Source organism: Aspergillus homomorphus, assembly GCF_003184865.1.
Source record: "Aspergillus homomorphus CBS 101889 unplaced genomic scaffold BO97scaffold_10, whole genome shotgun sequence".
In the NCBI taxonomy this organism is placed as follows: Eukaryota; Fungi; Ascomycota; class Eurotiomycetes; order Eurotiales; family Aspergillaceae; genus Aspergillus; species Aspergillus homomorphus.
In genome coordinates this window covers 480,475-497,477 of record NW_020291896.1, presented here as the reverse complement: position 1 = coordinate 497,477, position 17,003 = coordinate 480,475, and the positions used below count along the sequence as shown (strand labels likewise).

At 57.9% G+C, this 17,003-nt stretch overlaps 8 protein-coding genes across 8 annotated transcripts; 5 read left to right on the top strand and 3 right to left on the bottom strand.

Annotated features, from left to right (window-relative positions):
* Nucleotides 1-370: 370 nt before the first annotated feature.
* On the top strand, nucleotides 371-2,058 carry BO97DRAFT_448675 (MFS general substrate transporter; the record flags this gene model as incomplete). Its single annotated transcript, XM_025698834.1, has 6 exons — nucleotides 371-389; nucleotides 436-632; nucleotides 682-991; nucleotides 1,046-1,624; nucleotides 1,781-1,850; nucleotides 1,914-2,058. 6 exons carry the CDS (start codon nucleotides 371-373, stop codon nucleotides 2,056-2,058), a joined length of 1,320 nt encoding a protein of 439 aa, XP_025553266.1.
* Nucleotides 2,059-2,579: 521 nt separating this feature from the next.
* On the bottom strand, nucleotides 2,580-4,138 carry BO97DRAFT_448667 (monocarboxylate transporter; the record flags this gene model as incomplete). The annotated part of the gene is made up of 4 exons (XM_025698833.1): nucleotides 2,580-2,747; nucleotides 2,829-3,267; nucleotides 3,327-3,581; nucleotides 3,651-4,138. The coding sequence occupies 4 exons, from the start codon at nucleotides 4,136-4,138 to the stop codon at nucleotides 2,580-2,582; spliced, it is 1,350 nt and encodes a 449-aa protein (XP_025553265.1).
* Nucleotides 4,139-5,170: 1,032 nt separating this feature from the next.
* Nucleotides 5,171-6,632, top strand: BO97DRAFT_412888 (putative general amidase; the record flags this gene model as incomplete). The annotated part of the gene is made up of 2 exons (XM_025696260.1): nucleotides 5,171-6,574; nucleotides 6,624-6,632. The coding sequence occupies 2 exons, from the start codon at nucleotides 5,171-5,173 to the stop codon at nucleotides 6,630-6,632; spliced, it is 1,413 nt and encodes a 470-aa protein (XP_025553264.1).
* A 14-nt stretch (nucleotides 6,633-6,646) lies between these two features.
* BO97DRAFT_469381 (magnesium transporter CorA family protein) lies at nucleotides 6,647-8,300 on the bottom strand. The gene is made up of 2 exons (XM_025699835.1): nucleotides 7,637-8,300; nucleotides 6,647-7,584 (listed from the first exon to the last, which is right to left on the bottom strand). The coding sequence occupies exons 1-2, from the start codon at nucleotides 8,167-8,169 to the stop codon at nucleotides 7,005-7,007; spliced, it is 1,113 nt and encodes a 370-aa protein (XP_025553263.1). The 5' UTR covers nucleotides 8,170-8,300; the 3' UTR covers nucleotides 6,647-7,004.
* Nucleotides 8,301-8,858: 558 nt separating this feature from the next.
* BO97DRAFT_442009 (Gfo/Idh/MocA family protein) lies at nucleotides 8,859-9,956 on the top strand (the record flags this gene model as incomplete). The annotated part of the gene is made up of 1 exon (XM_025698220.1): nucleotides 8,859-9,956. The coding sequence occupies one exon, from the start codon at nucleotides 8,859-8,861 to the stop codon at nucleotides 9,942-9,944; it is 1,086 nt and encodes a 361-aa protein (XP_025553262.1). The 3' UTR covers nucleotides 9,945-9,956.
* Nucleotides 9,957-12,138: 2,182 nt separating this feature from the next.
* Nucleotides 12,139-12,837, top strand: BO97DRAFT_423024 (putative RNA binding protein; the record flags this gene model as incomplete). Its single annotated transcript, XM_025696844.1, has 1 exon — nucleotides 12,139-12,837. One exon carries the CDS (start codon nucleotides 12,139-12,141, stop codon nucleotides 12,835-12,837), a length of 699 nt encoding a protein of 232 aa, XP_025553261.1.
* Nucleotides 12,838-13,169: 332 nt separating this feature from the next.
* Nucleotides 13,170-14,881, top strand: BO97DRAFT_365886 (acetyl-CoA acetyltransferase). Its single transcript, XM_025692596.1, has 3 exons — nucleotides 13,170-13,415; nucleotides 13,598-14,551; nucleotides 14,603-14,881. The coding sequence occupies exons 1-3, from the start codon at nucleotides 13,284-13,286 to the stop codon at nucleotides 14,801-14,803; spliced, it is 1,287 nt and encodes a 428-aa protein (XP_025553260.1). The 5' UTR covers nucleotides 13,170-13,283; the 3' UTR covers nucleotides 14,804-14,881.
* Nucleotides 14,882-15,216: 335 nt separating this feature from the next.
* Nucleotides 15,217-16,986, bottom strand: BO97DRAFT_469378 (NAD-dependent succinate-semialdehyde dehydrogenase; the record flags this gene model as incomplete). Its single annotated transcript, XM_025699834.1, has 3 exons — nucleotides 15,217-16,601; nucleotides 16,815-16,902; nucleotides 16,960-16,986. The coding sequence occupies 3 exons, from the start codon at nucleotides 16,984-16,986 to the stop codon at nucleotides 15,217-15,219; spliced, it is 1,500 nt and encodes a 499-aa protein (XP_025553259.1).
* Nucleotides 16,987-17,003: the final 17 nt, after the last annotated feature.

The following is a 17,003-nucleotide window of genomic DNA, read 5'->3' as shown; positions in this document are numbered from 1 at the left end:
ACGTCTTTGGAGAGGAGAGGACAGGAGGGGGGGTTTCATTGTGGTTATTATTGTTATGGTGGTAGTGGTGGAGTGGTTGGGTTGGATGGGGCGGGAGATGAGTGTATGGGGGAATGGACAACGGGATCGCAAGTTGATTCTCTCGAATTGTATGCAGTGACTGAGAGTGGTGTGGTGATCAATCTGCTAGGTTGTGCATGGGGTCCTCGTCCTGTCTTATCTTATCACCCCCAGGGTTCTGTCCCCAGGGTCCTTGTACAGCTTTTATAAGAAATTCACTGATATTATATTGCACCGCAGCACCATCACCACGCTTTCTAGACTAGGATAATGATTAGCCAGCCGGAAAGTACTAGTGATGCCAGACACAATGTGCACACGACCAAGAGGTGAGTGTTCATCCCTACCCAGGACCGAGATTAACCACAAACAGAGCGGACTTCGTCGTCCTCCCCCTGCTGGCCACCGGCTTCGCAACCTACCAGATCGACCGGACCAACATCGCCAGCGCCCTGACAGGAGGCTTCGCATCGGACATCTCCGTGGACCAGAACACGATCAACCTGGGCAACCAGATCCTCTTTCTGGGCGTCATCCTCCTCGAAATACCCTCCAACATGGCTCTGCAACGGGTAGGTCCTATTCTCCCAAGCCATCTTGCAGTGTGGTCTGACCGTTCAGATCGGCCCCCGGCGCTGGATCAGCGCGCAGGTCTTGCTCTTCGGCGTGCTCGCCGCCTTGCAGATCTTCATCCGTGACCGCACAGGCTTTCTCGTCACAAGAGCCGTGCTCGGCCTCGCGGAGGCCGGGTACATTCCCGCGGCGATGTACACGCTGTCGACCTGGTACACGAAAGAGCAGCTGACGAAACGGATCGCGATCTTCTTCTTCGGGATGTTCGGCGGTGCGGCGATCTCGCCGCTTCTAGGCGCGGCGTTGCTGAAGCTGGATGGCCGGGGTGGATTAGCTGGGTGGAAGTGGATATTCTTGGGTGAGTGCACTTTTACACTTACACACACATATACACACACTGACAACAAAGCAGTAGAAGGACTCTGGTCCATCATCATGGCCCTGCTCCTCTTCACGGCCCTGCCTGACCAACAGCCCCAACCACCACCAAGCTCCTCAACCAGCAGCGACAGCATCAGCACCAGCCTCACCTCCACAACCGCACACAAACACCCCCAAATCTATCCCAATCCAACAGCTTCAACCCAACACATCCCCTGGCACACCGTCTGGAAAACAATCACCAACACCTCGAGATGGCCCCACTTCCTCGCGACCGCCAGCGTCTTCGCCACCTGGAGCCCCCTAACAACATACACGCCCAGCATAATAATGGCGCAGGGCTTCTCACGCATCCACGCGAACATGATCACCGCCCTCGGCACCCTCCTCACTCTCCCACTCATCCTCTTCTTCGCCTGGCTAAGCGACAAGACCCAGCGACGCGGCTACACCGTCCTGCTCGCGATATCCAGCTACCTCGTTGTACTCATCGTCCTCCGGACGGTACAACCCCATGTCGGGAAATGGGGACATGTCGGCCTGTGGACGGCTGTGAATGCCTTCGCGGTGGGGTATCATCCTGTGCATAATGCGTGGATTCAGGTTACTTGTCGGTCCCCGGCGGAACGGAGCGTTAATGTTGCGTATGTTTTTTTCCTGTTTCTATACAAATTTTGGGGTTAGGAGAAGACTTTGCTGATTGGATTTAGGTTATGTATGTGGAGATTTCTTGTTACAGGGTTTGGCACGTGCTAATATTGCGTAGTTGTTATGTCGGCCACGGCGGGCTTGATGGCTGGGAGCCAGATCTTTCGTCAAGATGAGGCTGCTGAGTTGTAGGTTTTACTGTCCCCCCTATTGATGTTGTATGTGGGGGAAGTGTGTGCTGATGGGTATAGTTATCCGAGGGGCGTATTGATTATGATTGCTCTGGTGGTCGCGGGGCTGCTTCTGGTTGCGCTGCAGATGTGCATCTATCGGTTTTCCATGAAGGGAAGAGATTGTGGCTCGGTGGGGAATGCGCAGGGTGAGACTGCGTGTTGACTGTCTTGTACACTGGGTACCATAAGTGCAATCAAGATAGTTTCCATGCAGGGCCACCGCCAGCCCATCTCCTTGATACCAGGCTATCGTCAGCGTCCCGGGGGAGAACACCCGGACCCCCCTTTCCTTTCAGCTTCCTGGGCGCCTCAATCTTCAGCAAACATATAAATTTACCCTATGCCAGAGTACTACAGAATTTAGGTTACCAGGGAGCTGAAAAGAAAGGGGGGTCCGGGGGTTCTCCCCCGGGATGCCCGAGCTGCGGCGGCGCGGGCTCTACGATTGCGCTGTGCCCCGCGGCACGTATCGCGAGAACCTCTATAGTAAGAAAGGCCAGACGGGGCAGCCGGGTGGTCATCCGGCTGCGAAGTATCGCTGGCATGCGAGCGTGCTGGCCGATGAGCATCTGATTCCTGAGTGAGGAGGGCTGCAGTGTGGCGGTTGAGTTGATATGATGCCATAGGTGATCCCATGATCAATCTAGTTCCTTTATATCCAGTCTACTAGAGCATCATCCTACTTTAAACCCTCTTCCCCAGCTTCGCACTCGTCTTAACCCGAATCCCCACCGAAAGCACCGTCGCTGCCAACGCCATGAACCCTGCGTAAAGAATAGCCGGTCGATAAGCCTTCGTGCCCGCGCCTTCGCCGCCGGACGCATCGAGAATATACCCTGCAATCGGCGAGCCCTAACCACCAGCATCAGTTGATTAGCATTCCACACACTCGTCCCTCACCAAAGCCCACACATGAGAAAGTATAAGACTTACAAGAAGATACCCCCCAGCCCAACCAGTAACAATCATCCCCATCGCGACGCCCACCCGCGCTGAACCAAACACATTCCCCACGACCGTCGGGATTGTCGAGAAGAACCCACCGTTCGACATGCCATTAATAATCACAAAGACGATCAGCGGGCCGATCGAGGTCGACACGGGCCAGATGATCAGCATGCTCAGGGCGGACAGCAGCAGCGAGACACTCAGCGTGTTAAGCGGGCCTAGGGTGTCGCTGGCGAAGCCGCAGGTGAGGCGGCCCAGCGCGGACGAGAAGTTGAACGCGGCGACGACGCCGGCGCCGGCTGTCGAGCCCATGCCGATGGAGTTGGTGTACAGCGGTAGGAAGAAGGGCGGTACCAGCAGTGGGAACGTCGCAATGGCGCCCACGGCGAAGAGGAGGCAGAAGCGGAGGTCCCGGAAGAGGCGCCTTTTTTTCGTTAGTTTGTATCCTGGATTATTATGGGGCGGCACGGAGGGCATGCTTACCACTCGACGAACGCGGCGCGGGGGATGGGAATGCGCTGCTTGACCAGGTACGCGGCCGGGAGGCCCGTAGTCAGGGTCATGAAGCCGATGATACGGAAGGTCCAGGCAGTCCCCACACTGGTTAATAGAGCGTTGATGATGAAACTGAGGGCGGTGCCTCCGAGGCCACCGGCCGCGTAGAGGATGCCGTTGGCGGTGCCGCGCTTGGCCTTGAAGTACTGCGCGGGGATGGTCGAGACGGTCATGAAGCAAAGACTATTCATCATACCTGGTCAGCATCCATCCATCCCCAAGACATACCACCTTCTGAAGGAACCATCATACCTAATCCCGACACCAAACACCACCCCCTGCGTGATAAACAGCCCCGCAATATTGCGACACGAGAACCCGCTCAAAATCGACCCCATCCCCAGGGCAAACACCCCCAGCAGCGCGCTGGTCTGCGTGTCCAGCTTCCGGATCAGCTGCGCGTTGGCAATACCCAGGAAGGCGATGCAGGCGGTAGCTAGCGAGCCGACGAAGGCCAGCGTCGAGGCCGACGCCAGTCCCTCCTGCACCAGCGCCGCCTGCAGCACGCCCCAGCAGTAGGACGTGCCGATCATCCACCAGGTCATCACCGCGCAGGCACCGATGACCACCCACCCCTGGCCGCCGTCAGGGACCTCCGCGTCCGCCTGCGCCGACGCTTGCATCACCGCGTCCGTGTCCGAGGTCGGCGCGGCCGCGGGAGCCTTGGGCGCCCGCGACTCCAGCTCGATGGCTGGCGCGGTCTGCCATTCTACTGCTGTTGAGGTGGATGTGTATGCCATGATTCAAGAGTTGGAGTTGAAGTTGGAGTTGAGTGTTGCGCTCAGCTGGACCGCGGAATGAGGTTTTATGGGATGGCTCAGGGACAGCCCTAATTGAGCGAATGCTGGTGGCCCCGGGTTAGAGCACACAATGGTGGTTATGGACTGACCACGTCCGATTGAGTTCAAATATGCCAGAGAGACAAGATCCGGGTGTTCAGATGCGCACTGGAGATGATTCACAGTCTCGTCGGTTATCTTCGGTGGACTATCCATGGAACGTGGGTCTGCGCTGCAAAAAGTCGGAAAGTGGATCATGTCATCGAAGGGCGTGCGATCTTCACCATCCTGATAGCATGCTAGTCGTTTTCCGGGCTCTTTCCGTTCTTGTTACGAGGTATCAGTAATATATAGCGCTAATGAAGCAAGTACCTATTCGGTTTCGAGGCTTTCTTGTGCTTGACACCCGAGTCTCCTAACAGACGAGTTGTAGCATTGACCCAGTATCCTTCCCGTCCGGATATTGTCAGGTGTGGGGAGATGGAGTCAACCATGCTCGATAAAAGGGTAACATGCAGGCACGATAAACTGGTAGGCAGTCTGCGTCCCTGTTCTACTGCTTGGGTTTCTTTCCTGATCTACTCTGCACAATCCCTGGTCTGGACTCTTCCTTCTCATTCATTAGGTGGTTGGTTATCCAAGTTTAATGACCAAGACAGTTATGTATTCCGAATTGTGAGTGAACAAGAGGGCTTATCGGCTCTTCATAGACTTTCTTCACATGCGACGTCCAAACCCGCCAGTCAAGGAGGGCTCTAGAGCAGGAATGAGGTCAATCACAAGTGTAACCAGCATCAACAAAATTAACTCCGTCCCGTACCCCTCGCTATGCCTGCATAGCATAGAGACAGCGAGACTACTCTATTGGCCCACTCCACGACGATCATCAACCCCTCATCACCCCGCACGCATCAACACAGATAACCATGACTCTCTGCCTCCCTAGCATTACCGCATACACACAGAACCAACACCACAATCAATCTTCCCACCATGAGCACCGCAACTTGGCAAGCAAAAGTCCAAGCCAAGCAAGCCGAAGGCGAAGCGAAAATCCCCTTGGAATGGCGACTCCCCGCATCGCTTCTCGCAACCGCCGACCCGTTGTCCCCGGAGTGCGTGCTATCCGTGCCGCGCGAGTGCGGCCTCCTGACCGAGCGCGAGCTAGCCATCACCGAGACCGCCGATGCGACGGCGCTGCTAGCCCAGCTCGCGGCACGCGAATACTCCGCAGTGGAGGTAGCCAGGGCGTTCTGCAAGCGCGCCGCGATCGCGCAGCAGCTCACGCAGTGTCTAACGGAGACGTTCTTCGAGCAGGCACTGGCACGGGCGGAGGAGCTGGACACGCACCTGGCGACGACGGGGCGGGTGGTCGGGCCCCTGCACGGGCTGCCGGTGAGTCTGAAGGACATGTTCGAGGTGGCGGGGGTGGCATCGACGCTGGGCTACGTCGCGTTCCTGGACCGGCCGGTGGCGGCGGCCAACACGCCGCTCGTGGACGTGCTGGTCGCCGCCGGCGCCGTGCTGTACGTCAAGACCAACGTCCCGCAGACGCTGATGACCGCCGACTCGCACAATAACGTCTTCGGGCGTGTGCTTAACCCCCACCGCCGCACCCTGACCGCCGGCGGCAGCACCGGCGGCGAGGCCGCCCTCGTCGCCCTCCGCGGCTCGCTGCTCGGCGTCGCGACCGATATCGGCGGCTCTATCCGCATCCCGGCCCACTGCTGCGGGCTCGTCGGCTTCAAGCCCTCCGTGGGTCGCGTTCCCTCCACGGGTTTGATGAGCCCCGGGCCGGCGGGATATCTGTCCGGGATATCGGGAGTGGTGGGCCCGATCGCCCACTCTGTCCGCGACGCTAACCTCTTCATGAAGACCGTGTGTGATGTGCGTCCGGATGACTTCGATGATACCGCGCTGGGGATCCCCTGGACACTAGAAGGGCCGTCCGGCACCGACGATCGTGGCGATAAGCTTCGCATTGGGCTGTTCACGGCGCACCCGGACCTCCCGTTGCACCCGAATATTGCACGCAACCTGCATCGGGCAGCGGAGAAGCTCGCCGCGGCTGGTCACGAGATAGTGGATATCACTGAGCAGCTTCCGTCGATGGAAGATGCCAACGCCACTGCCTGTGGGCTGTTCAGTCTAGACGCTGACCGGACCTCGCTCTCGCATCTGGCTGTGGCGGGAGAGCCGAGCATCCCGTCCTCAAATCTCGTGATTGAGCGCAGGGGATCGACTCCAGATCCCACTCTGCGCGATCTGTTCAGACTGACGGCTCGGAAAGCGGAGATTACTGCGCGGACGCGCCGGGTGTTTGTCGACAGTAAACTAGACTTGATTCTGGCGCCGGCGTACCAGAGTTGTGCCCCCGTGCATGATACGTATAGTCATGTGTGGTATACTGTGTTTTGGAATTTGGTTGATGTAGGTTCTATTCTAGCTCTGTTGATCTGGTATGCGCCAGGCATTGAATGGCAGGTGCTGATCCACGGTGCAGAGTCCAAGCTGTGTGCTGCCGTATGGCAAGTCGAATGCAGAGGCAGATCGGGAATGGTGGAGACCGGATGCGGTGTATCGGCCTGCTTGTGAGTCAACCTACTGTGTTTATTGAAGGAAATCGACTGAGTGAGGATGCAGATCAACCAGAGAAGGTCGAAGGAGCACCGTGTCATGTGCAATTGGTTGGACGGCGACTCAGGGAAGAGGTGTTGATGCGACAGGCAGCATTGGTGGAGGCGATTCTGAAGGACGACTAGGACGCTTGTAGATGCGGACCTACGTACATAGTATAAGTGCGACAATCGCGCATAAGCAGATCATATTATCGATCAAACAATCTCATTCTCTTCGCCACAAGCAGAAACAACACGATCAAGCCCAAAATCACCCCAAGGATCCCATACCACCACACCAGCCCAGCAGCATTCTTACCAGGGACCAGGACATTCATGCCAAAAAGCCCCGTAATGAACTGCATCGGCACAATGATCGCTGCCACCACAGTCAATCGGCTCAGTGCCGTAGCGATTTCGTTGCGCATGCGCCCGGAATCGAACTGCAGCTGCGACAGGTACTTCGACTGCGAGCGCGACAGCATCTGCTCGGCCTGCTCCAGGTTGGCCATCATGGTCAGCACATGGTCGCGGATGTCACTGAGATACAGCGCGACCTGGGCCGAGGTGGCTTCCGGCGCGTCACAGTGCCGCGCGAAACACCGGATCACGTCCGTCTTGTCATGCAGCAGCTGCCGGATCTGAATCACCTCCTTGCGCCATTTGTAGATATGTTGTAGCGCCAGTCCAATTTCATCCGGGCGAGTCACAGAGATGTGGTCTTCCATCAGGTCGACACCGGTTTCCACGCGAGCGATGAAGGGAGCAAAACCGTCGACGATCGCGTCACTAGGAGACTCGCATTAGTGTTTGCGTAGCAAGATTGATTGGGAATGTTTACATCAAAGCGTAACAGATCCAGTCACTGGTCAAGGCCAAGTGACTCCGGTGTTCCTTGATGCGGTTCCGGACGTGATGCGCATGAACGTTGGGCCCGAAGTTGAAACTGAGCACTCCCTCTGGGAAGACGACGGCGTAGAGGTTGTGCGACACGATGCGCACGCCATCATCGGTCTTGATCGAGCTAGGCGGTCGCAAGGAGAGGAAGTAGTAGGAGTCGAAGAGCTCGATCTTCTCGCGCTTCTCGCGCATGGTGATGTCCTCGACGGTGAGGGGGTGGAGACCGAAGCTGTGCGCGAGGGTCTCGATGTCCTCCTCCGAGGCAGCCGTGACATCCAGCCACCAGAGGCCATGGTGAATGCCTGTCTCCAGCAGAGTGCTCACAGGATTATAGATCGCACAGAGATCGTCCAAACTAGGGGCGTGGACGATGCAGTCGAGCTTGGTGGTGAAGAAGTTCAGTTCAGGGGATTCTTTAGCAGCCGCGACGGCCGAGTCGTCCGCCGGGCGGGGATCCGGGGTCGACACGGCCATGATCGGACTTTGACAGTCCTTTTAATCGGGTAGAAAAGAAGGGCAGATGGAAGACATCAACTGAGAGTGTTCCCACGACAGGATAAGGAGCATTCTGACAGGACTGTCCCCCTTGACAGAGAGAAGTCGAGAGTGGTGGTGGCTGTGTTCGATAATTGCCAAGAAGAGTTGAGACTGCCTGCCAAGACCTCCGTGCAACAGTGCAAACTCTGGCCTGAGGCTCCCCACGTAGTAGCCTCGGCATTGACTCCGCGGGGAAATCCACTCGGCACTTCAACTTGCTTCTCTCCAGCTTCATTTCTATCGCAACAACCACATTTCTTATATTCTGGATTTGTCTCAAACCTTCCCTAGAATCGACCCTCTATTCTTTTTACAATTACAGCTTGCAGCAAAACCATGATTCACCCTCCCTCGCAGCGTCGTGTCATCAACACACCTACCAATATACATCTGTGATCCGGATAAGAACTCACCCCGCCCTCGTTTACCCACTAGGTCTAGACACGAACCTCCTCTTCTATCCCACTTTATTTCCGATTATTCGCAGTCACCATGGTCTGTGAGTCAGACATGGCATGGGGCGACCCACTCAGGGTCCATCATTACCCCAGACCCAACTACTTTGGACGAGGTATAACTAGTGGATGACACCACCCACTCCTGGCAGCTACAACAACCATCCCGCCATGCCTCTAAACATCATCATCGTCGGAGCAGGCCTCATCGGGCCGCGCCACGCGCAGACCGTGCAAGCGAACGCAGCAACGCACCTCCTGGCGCTCATTGACCCGTCGCCCAACGCAGCGCAAACCGCCTCGACGCTGCAAACCGCGTACTTCCCCTCGGTAGCAGCCTTGCTGGCGTCCCCCTCCACCCCACATCCAGACGCCGCCATCGTCTGCACGCCAAACCACACGCACATCCCAATCGCAGAGGAGCTGCTAGCGCGGGGAATCCACGTACTCCTCGAGAAGCCGATCAGCGACGACCCAGCAACAGCCCGGGCACTGCTCTCGAAGCTCACCCCGTCCTCACCGAAGCTCCTGATCGGCCACCACCGACGCTTCAACCCATACATCGCAGCAACAAAACAGCTGCTATCGGCCAACGCACTGGGGCCCCTGATCGCGCTCAACGGGCTCTGGACGCTCTACAAACCAGACACCTACTTCGCGCCACCAGGCGACTGGCGCCGCAGCACCGCAACAGGCGGCGGCGTGCTAGCCATCAACCTGATCCACGACATCGACCTGCTGCATTATTTGTTTGGACCGATCACGCGAGTATTCGGGGAACGGACGCGGGCGACGCGGCCTGCGCCGCCGCACGATGCGGAGGAGGGCGCGGCGGTGACGCTGCGATTTGCCTCGGGCGTGGTGGGCACTTTCCTGGTATGCGACGCCACGCCGGCGCCGTGGAGCTTCGAGGCAGGCACCGGCGAGAACCCGCTTATTCCCCGGGTTGACGGGCCCGGGGGAGAGGGCTTCTACCGGATCTTCGGGGAAAGGGGCTCGCTGAGCGTGCCGGATATGCGGCGGTGGAGTTACGAGGGCCGCGCGCAGCGGAGTTGGAATGAGGAGCTGGTGGTTGAGCGGGTAGAGGTTGATACGGGCAAGACGCCGTTTGCGCTGCAGCTGGAACATTTTGTGGATGTTGTTGGAGGGAGGGCTGAGCCGGTGTGTTCTGGGGAGGAGGGGCTGCGGGCATTAGTCGTGGTGGAGGCCATCGCGAAGGCGTTGCGGACGGGGCAGGTTGTCGATATTGAGACTTAGAGAAGAGTTGACTGACAATGTACTGTCGATGTCTGAGTCGGTAGACTCGGTCCTTGTTCTTTGTGTTTTCGTTTCCTTGTTGGTTCCAAAGGATCGGGGCTCAGCGCTGCTGCGCCTTCCCCCTCGTCCGAATAATCTTCGTTCCTAATGTAAATGGTATGCGCCGGACCGGTCCGTTTACATCCGCACTTTGACTCCGTTCGATCCAACAACTCCGGTAGGGTGCATGGTGGTTGGTTAATCTTGCTGGGCGCCACACCACGAGGCTGTGGCGAAGATACGAATGTGGCTCAGTCAGGCACAATCCTTTGTTTTCGAGAAGCATTGCAGGCCGTAATCGCTGCCTATTATTCATGACTCCAATATTGCAAGCTATTCTTCAGACACGGGCAGTAGATAGTTCAGAGTAACGATTCCCTCGTATCTATCTATCTAATCGAAGACCAGCCACAGTTGGTGGGCTGCAGGCAGCCGCGGGTGCATGGCGGACTACATCCAGTCCACTATCCCTGAGAGGCTCTTTTCCACCAGCTGATAATCGATCTTCCTGGTCATGTCCACTGCATCAGAGCAAAATGCAATGCAGAGGGCAATGTAATGTGATGTCATGTCATCTGTTCAACATGTGCCCGGGTGACGCGGGCTGAATGATAGGCGCGCCCCTGCCCGGTGACCTTTTCCCGTTCCTATTGTCATTTCATCTCCTCCCGTAAGGCTGGTGGTGAAGGTGTGTACAGACACTCGTCGCCAACCATTCTACGGACAATGGATTGATTGCTAGATTACTCTGTCCCGGGCAACTGGGAATAGGTTGCGGTCCGCTGCCTCAACCAATTCGACTAGTTTCTACTTACTCACCCTGCTCAGCCACAAAAGGCTGGTGAGTGCGAGAAAGAGACAAGCCCAGGGCACTCCCCCATCTGGTGATCTCCTGTTCATGTGCACGCGTTGAACTGTCGGCGTGCTCTTGTTGAGGCCGTAGATATAATCCCCTTTCCTTTGGGCCCTCCTTTGACTCGCTTCTTTATCTGTATCCTTCTTATTCTTCCCCCTTCACTTTACGGTTTCTCTTCCATGCCTCGGGCCCATGTCTTGTCTCTTTCATCAGGCGCGGTGAACCCATGACTCCTACCACATGTCGACCGGGTCTGCCCAAGGCATTGTCACTGCTACTACTGTTGTCCTTGTCGCGACAACTCTTCCCTCTCCACAAAGAGGCCGGATGCAACGCCTATTGTTCGAGATTCTCTACCATGTCGATCCGCGTTCTTTGTCTCTGACGGCTGATTCCGTTGTCGAGTCTGTCGAGTCTGCCCGCTGCAAGTATATTTGGCCGCGTCACGGCCAGTTTGTTGTCAAACAAAATCCATTCCCAGGCTACCCACCATCCAGTAATTGCCCCCAAGGCCGGACATTGTCATTCTGTCTAACAATCATGTGTCGTCTTAGAGAGAAAATCAGAGGTATCCCCGGGGCGATCGAGCACCCCAGGCTTGAGGTAGTCCGCTGTCTCCGGAGCCGGATCGGACTGTGCCGTGACAGGCATCGCATCGATCCTTCGCGACCAAAGAATCGTGTACTGGTGGAGTCGGACATGCGAGACGTGGACGACGCACTCGGTATGCATATCCCACCACTCACCCGCAAGCGCAGCGGAAGATTCAAGCTTCGGTTTCCCTTTCTCAGGCGGCAGCCAGAATCATCGGACGAGGAGCGTCTGCGCGAAACCCTTCGTCCTCGACCACGTGGGCGTCATGCGACTCGCACTCCCATCATTGTTGATCCTCCCGCTCCCCCGCTCGCGGAGCCCAGGCGAGTGCCTCCTGTACGACGTCAGGACTCGCAAAGATCCGCCCCGTCAAGATCGCCCGCGTCGATTAGTTTCGATGAATCTTCGCGTCGACGAGCGCCAGAACTTAGGCGCCCGGAAAGCAGACCTCGAGGGCGACCTCGACCCGCAACCCCGTCACCAGTGGGACTTCCCCCGCTCCCTCGCAAGTCGAGCCGTCTAACGCGGATGCTTAAGCAGGTGATCATAATTCCATCGCGGCGTCGACCAGTCTCCCCGATTGCAATAAATCCTGATATGGTAGCTCACCCCAGAAGCCCCACAAAAAGTCGTCTGACAAGTGCTTTCCGGCAGATAAGGAGACCTCGCCCACGCTCTCTGTCATCACGACCCAGACCGACAGTGATGACACGCGAGCCCAGGTCTCGACCCAGAGACGCAGCAGTGATCACCAGAACCCGTCCGCCGCGCCCAGTGTCCCCAGTGACCGAGCGGGAGCCTATCCGCAAGGTCCGCTCCAACCCAGCGAGCCCGCGACGCAGGGCTATAACGCCCCCAACCAGACGCCACAGCATCAGCCCTTCACGGCACGTTCATTTCGCCGAGAGCCTGGAGCAGATCCCGCCCAGTTCGAGCGATAGCAGTCCCGTCGAGAACACCACAACGAGCAGTTCTGGCGAGAATAGCCCCAAAAACCATACCCCGACGCCGTCACCCGGCAGGATCCCCATTCGCCCCACGAACCGTCGCGGTCTTTCCGACGATACCACTACCCGTCGCGGGAGAATACCCAGAGATTATGAACACCGGCGCACGGTCTCGCCACATCCCAGCCTTCTGTCGTCGACATCGACTCTCCGTCCGCACAGCCATCCGCAAAGGCGACCACGACCGCGCATCATCCAGGAAGGGGTGCAGGAGTTAACGGAAAGAGGATCCCGGTTGATGGCGAGCTCGTACGCGCGCCGCAGCAATGAGACTATCAGGCCCCTGCGTAGGAGGCTCCCACTGTCAGCATATTACCGGCCGAGATTTCCAGACGAGGAGCGGATCGCGGACGAGGACGATCGGAGTGGAGGGACACGGTTGGGACGGTGGTTGTGAGGAAGTGTCGTTAAGTTGATCAGAGGGTATTTGTGCTTGTATATATATACACGCTGATGAGCGTCACCATCACTTTCGGGTATGTGTTTGCGTTTAATGTTTAATATTCTGTCTTTTCCTATGTTTCAAGCGTCGAGTTGGATGTGGAAATGGGAGAGGAAAGAACAAGAGAGAAGAAAGGAAGGGGCAACCCCGCATGTGACCCCGCACGTGATGGGGGACCTCGGCAGCGGCTTAGCGGCTTAGCGGCTAAAGGCGGGCGGAGGCGGCGAATGTCCTCCGTCTCCGCTGCTTGATCTGCTTGATATACCTTACCACTTCCAACTTCCCCAACTACTTCTTGCCTCCCCATCCCCAGTCTTTTACTCCGCTATTCGGTGATAGACATCAAATACTCAATCTCCTTTGTCGTGCTTGCTTCTCTTGTATCTCAGTATTTGCCCATCATGCAGCGCACCACTCGTGTGATGCGGGCCATCCCCGCACGCCCTCAGTTCCAGCGCGCCTTTCACTCGACCCGCCCTGCTCAGATCGAAGACGCCTATATCCTCGGTGCTGCCCGCACTCCCACCGCGAAGGTATGTCCTAGATGAGCCTCGTACTCTCTCACAATCTCTAGTCCTTGTACCAACACGTTCATCGGGAGACCCCCATAACCCCCTCTTTTTACTTCCATCTACCCAATAGAATACGTTCATGGGGGGTACCCCCAAACCCCCTTCATCTCTCAACCCGTCTTTCAAACCGCTAACGAAACCAGTTCAACGGCCCATTCAGCACAGTCCCCGCTCCCCACCTCGGCGCCACAGCCATCCGCGCCGCGCTGGACAAGTCCCGCGTGCCAATCTCCGAGATCACAGACCTGTACATGGGCAACGTGCTGTCAGCAAACATAGGACAGTCGCCGGCGCGACAAGCAGCGATCTTCGCCGACCTGCCGGCAACGCTGGACTGCACGACGGTCAACAAGGTATGCGCATCGGGGCTGAAGGCAGTGGCGCTGGCGGCGCAGAACATCCAGCTGGGGCTGGCGCGGGCGCAGATCGCCGGCGGGATGGAGAACATGTCGCGGGTGCCTTACTACCTGCCGCGCAGCGCGCAGCTGCCGCCGTTCGGCGAGATCAAGCTGGAGGACGGGCTGATCAAGGACGGACTGTGGGACGTGTACAACCAGATCCACATGGGCATTTGCGCGGAGACGACAGCCAAGAAGCACCAGATCGGCCGCGAGGCGCAGGACGACTACGCCATCCGCAGCTACGAGCGCGCGCAGGACGCGTGGAAGACCGGCCGCTTCGCCGCTGAGGTCGCCCCTGTGACCATCAAGGATAAGAAGGGCAAGGAGACGGTCGTCGAGCGCGATGAGGGCTTTGAGAATTTACGGGCGGACAAGCTGCGCGCCCTCAAGCCCGCCTTCCTACGCGACGGAACCGGCACCGTCACCGCCGGTAACGCCAGTACCATGAACGACGGCGCCTCGGCCCTCGTCCTCGCTAACCGCGCCCTGGCCCGCGAGTATGCCGGCGACGGCTCCAACCCCGTGCTGGCCAGAATCGTGGCTGCGGCCGATGCTGCCGTCGACCCCATCGATTTCCCTGTGGCGCCGGCGAAGGCAGTGCCAATTGCGTTGCAGCGCGCCGGGATCTCGAAGGAGCAGGTGGCCGTGTGGGAGTTCAACGAGGCGTTCGCGGCGGTCATCAAGGCGAACGAGAAGGTGAGTCTGCCGCCCCCGACGATACTGACACATTATACTGACGAGGCGTAGATCCTGGGCTTGGAGAATGCCCGTGTGAATCCCCTGGGCGGTGCCATCGCGCTGGGCCACGCCCTGGGCAGCTCGGGGTCCCGCATTCTCGTCACGCTGCTGCACCAGCTGCAGCCGGGCGAGTACGGCGTCGCGGCGATCTGCAACGGCGGCGGAGCGGCTACGGCCATGGTCGTGCAGCGCCTGGAGCGCGTAGACTAGCCCGTTTATCATGTATTTAGTATCATAACTGTCCCGGGGGAGAACCCCCAGACCCCCCTTTTCTTTCAACTTCCTGGCGTATCTACATCCCCAAACCAGAATATAAGCGTTCCGGGGGAGAACCCCCGGACCCCCCTTTCTTTCAGCTTCCCAAGCACATCAATTTCTTAGGCCAAGCTGGAAGCGTCCCGGGGAGAACCCCCGGTCCCCCCTTTCCTTTCAGCTTCTTGGCACCTCAACCCTAAACCAGGACATCCATTCACCCAAATGCAGTAGTATGAATTGAGGTTACCAGGAAGCTGAAAAGAAAGGGGGGTCCAAGGGTTCTCCCCCGGGACGCCTCAGTAGATGTGTAGTGACTGTAAATGACATCAATTTCTCACCCTCGCGCCCTAATCTGCTTGCCGATACACCTAGTAATGGCCCTCAACCGTCAACGTCCCCGTCTTGAGAACCAAATACTCATCAACAGCAACCTCCTTGCCGCTCTCCTTGCCATATCCAGACTCCTTCAAGCCGCCAAACGGCGCCTCCGCAGCGGACGATGCCCCGGTATTGAGGCCAATCATACCAGCCTCGAGATTCTCAAACAGACGCCACAGGCGATCCGCGTTCTTGGTGAACACATAACTAGCAAGCCCCATACTCGTATCATTCGCCAGGCGCACGGCCTCCTCCTCGCTCTCGAACCGATAAACCGCCGCAATGGGCGCAAAGCTCTCCTCCGAAGACACACGCATATCAGGGGTCATATCGCACAGAATGGTCGGCTGAAAGAAATACCCCTCAGCACCGTCCACCGTCTCCCCGCCAAGCACAAGCTTCGCGCCCTTCCCAAGCGCATCAGCAACATGCTCGCGCGCCTTCTCGACCCCCCGCGACGTGGTCAACGGCCCCATAGTCGTCCCCTCATCCGCGCCCTTCCCCACCCTGACCTCCCGCGCCGTCCTCTCCCTCAACAAGCCGACAAACTCCTCATAGACACCCGCTTGCACATACACCCGATTAGCAGTAATGCACGCCTGCCCGGCATGCCGCCACTTGAGCGCCATAAGCGCCGTAACCGCCTGGTTTAAATCCGCATCCGCAAACACAACAAACGGACAATTCCCACCGAGCTCCAGCGTCATTTTCTTGAGCCCGTCAGCACAATACCCAGCAACCAGCTTGCCGACCCTCGAAGACCCGGTAAACGTCACCTTCCGCACGACAGGGTCCCGACACAGCGCCTCGCTCACGGCGGGTGTATTCTCCAGATCGGTGGTAAGCACATTGAACACCCCAGGCGGGAACCCCGCCCGCATCGCCAACTCAGCGAGTACCAGCGCGCTGACCGGCGTTTCAGGGGATGGCTTGACGATCATCGTGCAGCCTGCGGCGAAGGCCGCCGCGGCTTTCCGGACGATCATGGCGACGGGGAAGTTCCAGGGCACGAGGGCCGCGACGACGCCGATGGGCTGCTTTAGGGTGAGGATTCTTCGGCCCGGTGTTGCGGCTGGTGTCAGGGTACCGGTTATGCGCTCGGCTTCGCCGGTGAACCACCATGTGAAGGTCAGTGCGTAGTCGATTTCGGCGAGGGCTTCGGCGGTGGGCTTGCCGGTTTCGTGGACGAGGATGCGCGCGAGGTCTGTTCTGTGCGTGCGGAGCTGGGTGCTCCAGTTTTGGAGGAGGGTCGCCCGGTGGCGGGCGGTTGTGGTGCGGAATTTGGTGAATGCGGTTGCTGCTGCGCTTGTTGCGCGGGGGATATCTTCTGTGTTGTTGGTTGGGATGCTTGTCCATGGCTTTGTGGTTGCTGGGTCTATTCTTGGTATTAGTATCTTTCTTTCAGAGCATTTATGCCAGGGAGCTGAAAGGAAGGGGGGTCCGGGGGTTCTCCCCCGGATATACTCTTATCTCTGGTTTTGGATTGGGGTGGCCAGGAAGTTGAAAGGAAAGGGGGGTCCGGGAGTCCTCCGGCGGGATGCTTATAGTGCATATTCCTGTGGAAAGGGGATGGAGGGGTGGTAGTGACCTAGGACTTCGAAGCGGGCGCCGCTGGAAGCAGGGACCCATTCGTTGTTGACGAAGGAGTCGAAGTGGAGGATGGAGGGGTCGTCGAGCTGTGGTGGTCAGTTTGTGTTTATGTTTAGTTGAGAGAGGGTGTATATGTACTGTACCTTGAAAGGGAGCTGGTAGCCAGACATGGTGAGGGTTGTATGCT

Bases quoted from the DNA above. Each gene is read 5' to 3' on its own strand.
- BO97DRAFT_469381 (XM_025699835.1), bottom strand. From the start codon at position 8,169: ATGGCCGTGTCGACCCCGGATCCCCGCCCGGCGGACGACTCGGCCGTC. The intron at 7,585-7,636 runs GTAAACATTCCC...CGAGTCTCCTAG, and splicing joins TGGATCTGTTACGCTTTGAT to TGACGCGATCGTCGACGGTT.
- BO97DRAFT_365886 (XM_025692596.1), top strand. From the start codon at position 13,284: ATGCAGCGCACCACTCGTGTGATGCGGGCCATCCCCGCACGCCCTCAG. The intron at 13,416-13,597 runs GTATGTCCTAGA...TAACGAAACCAG, and splicing joins CCCGCACTCCCACCGCGAAG to TTCAACGGCCCATTCAGCAC. The intron at 14,552-14,602 runs GTGAGTCTGCCG...GACGAGGCGTAG, and splicing joins TCATCAAGGCGAACGAGAAG to ATCCTGGGCTTGGAGAATGC.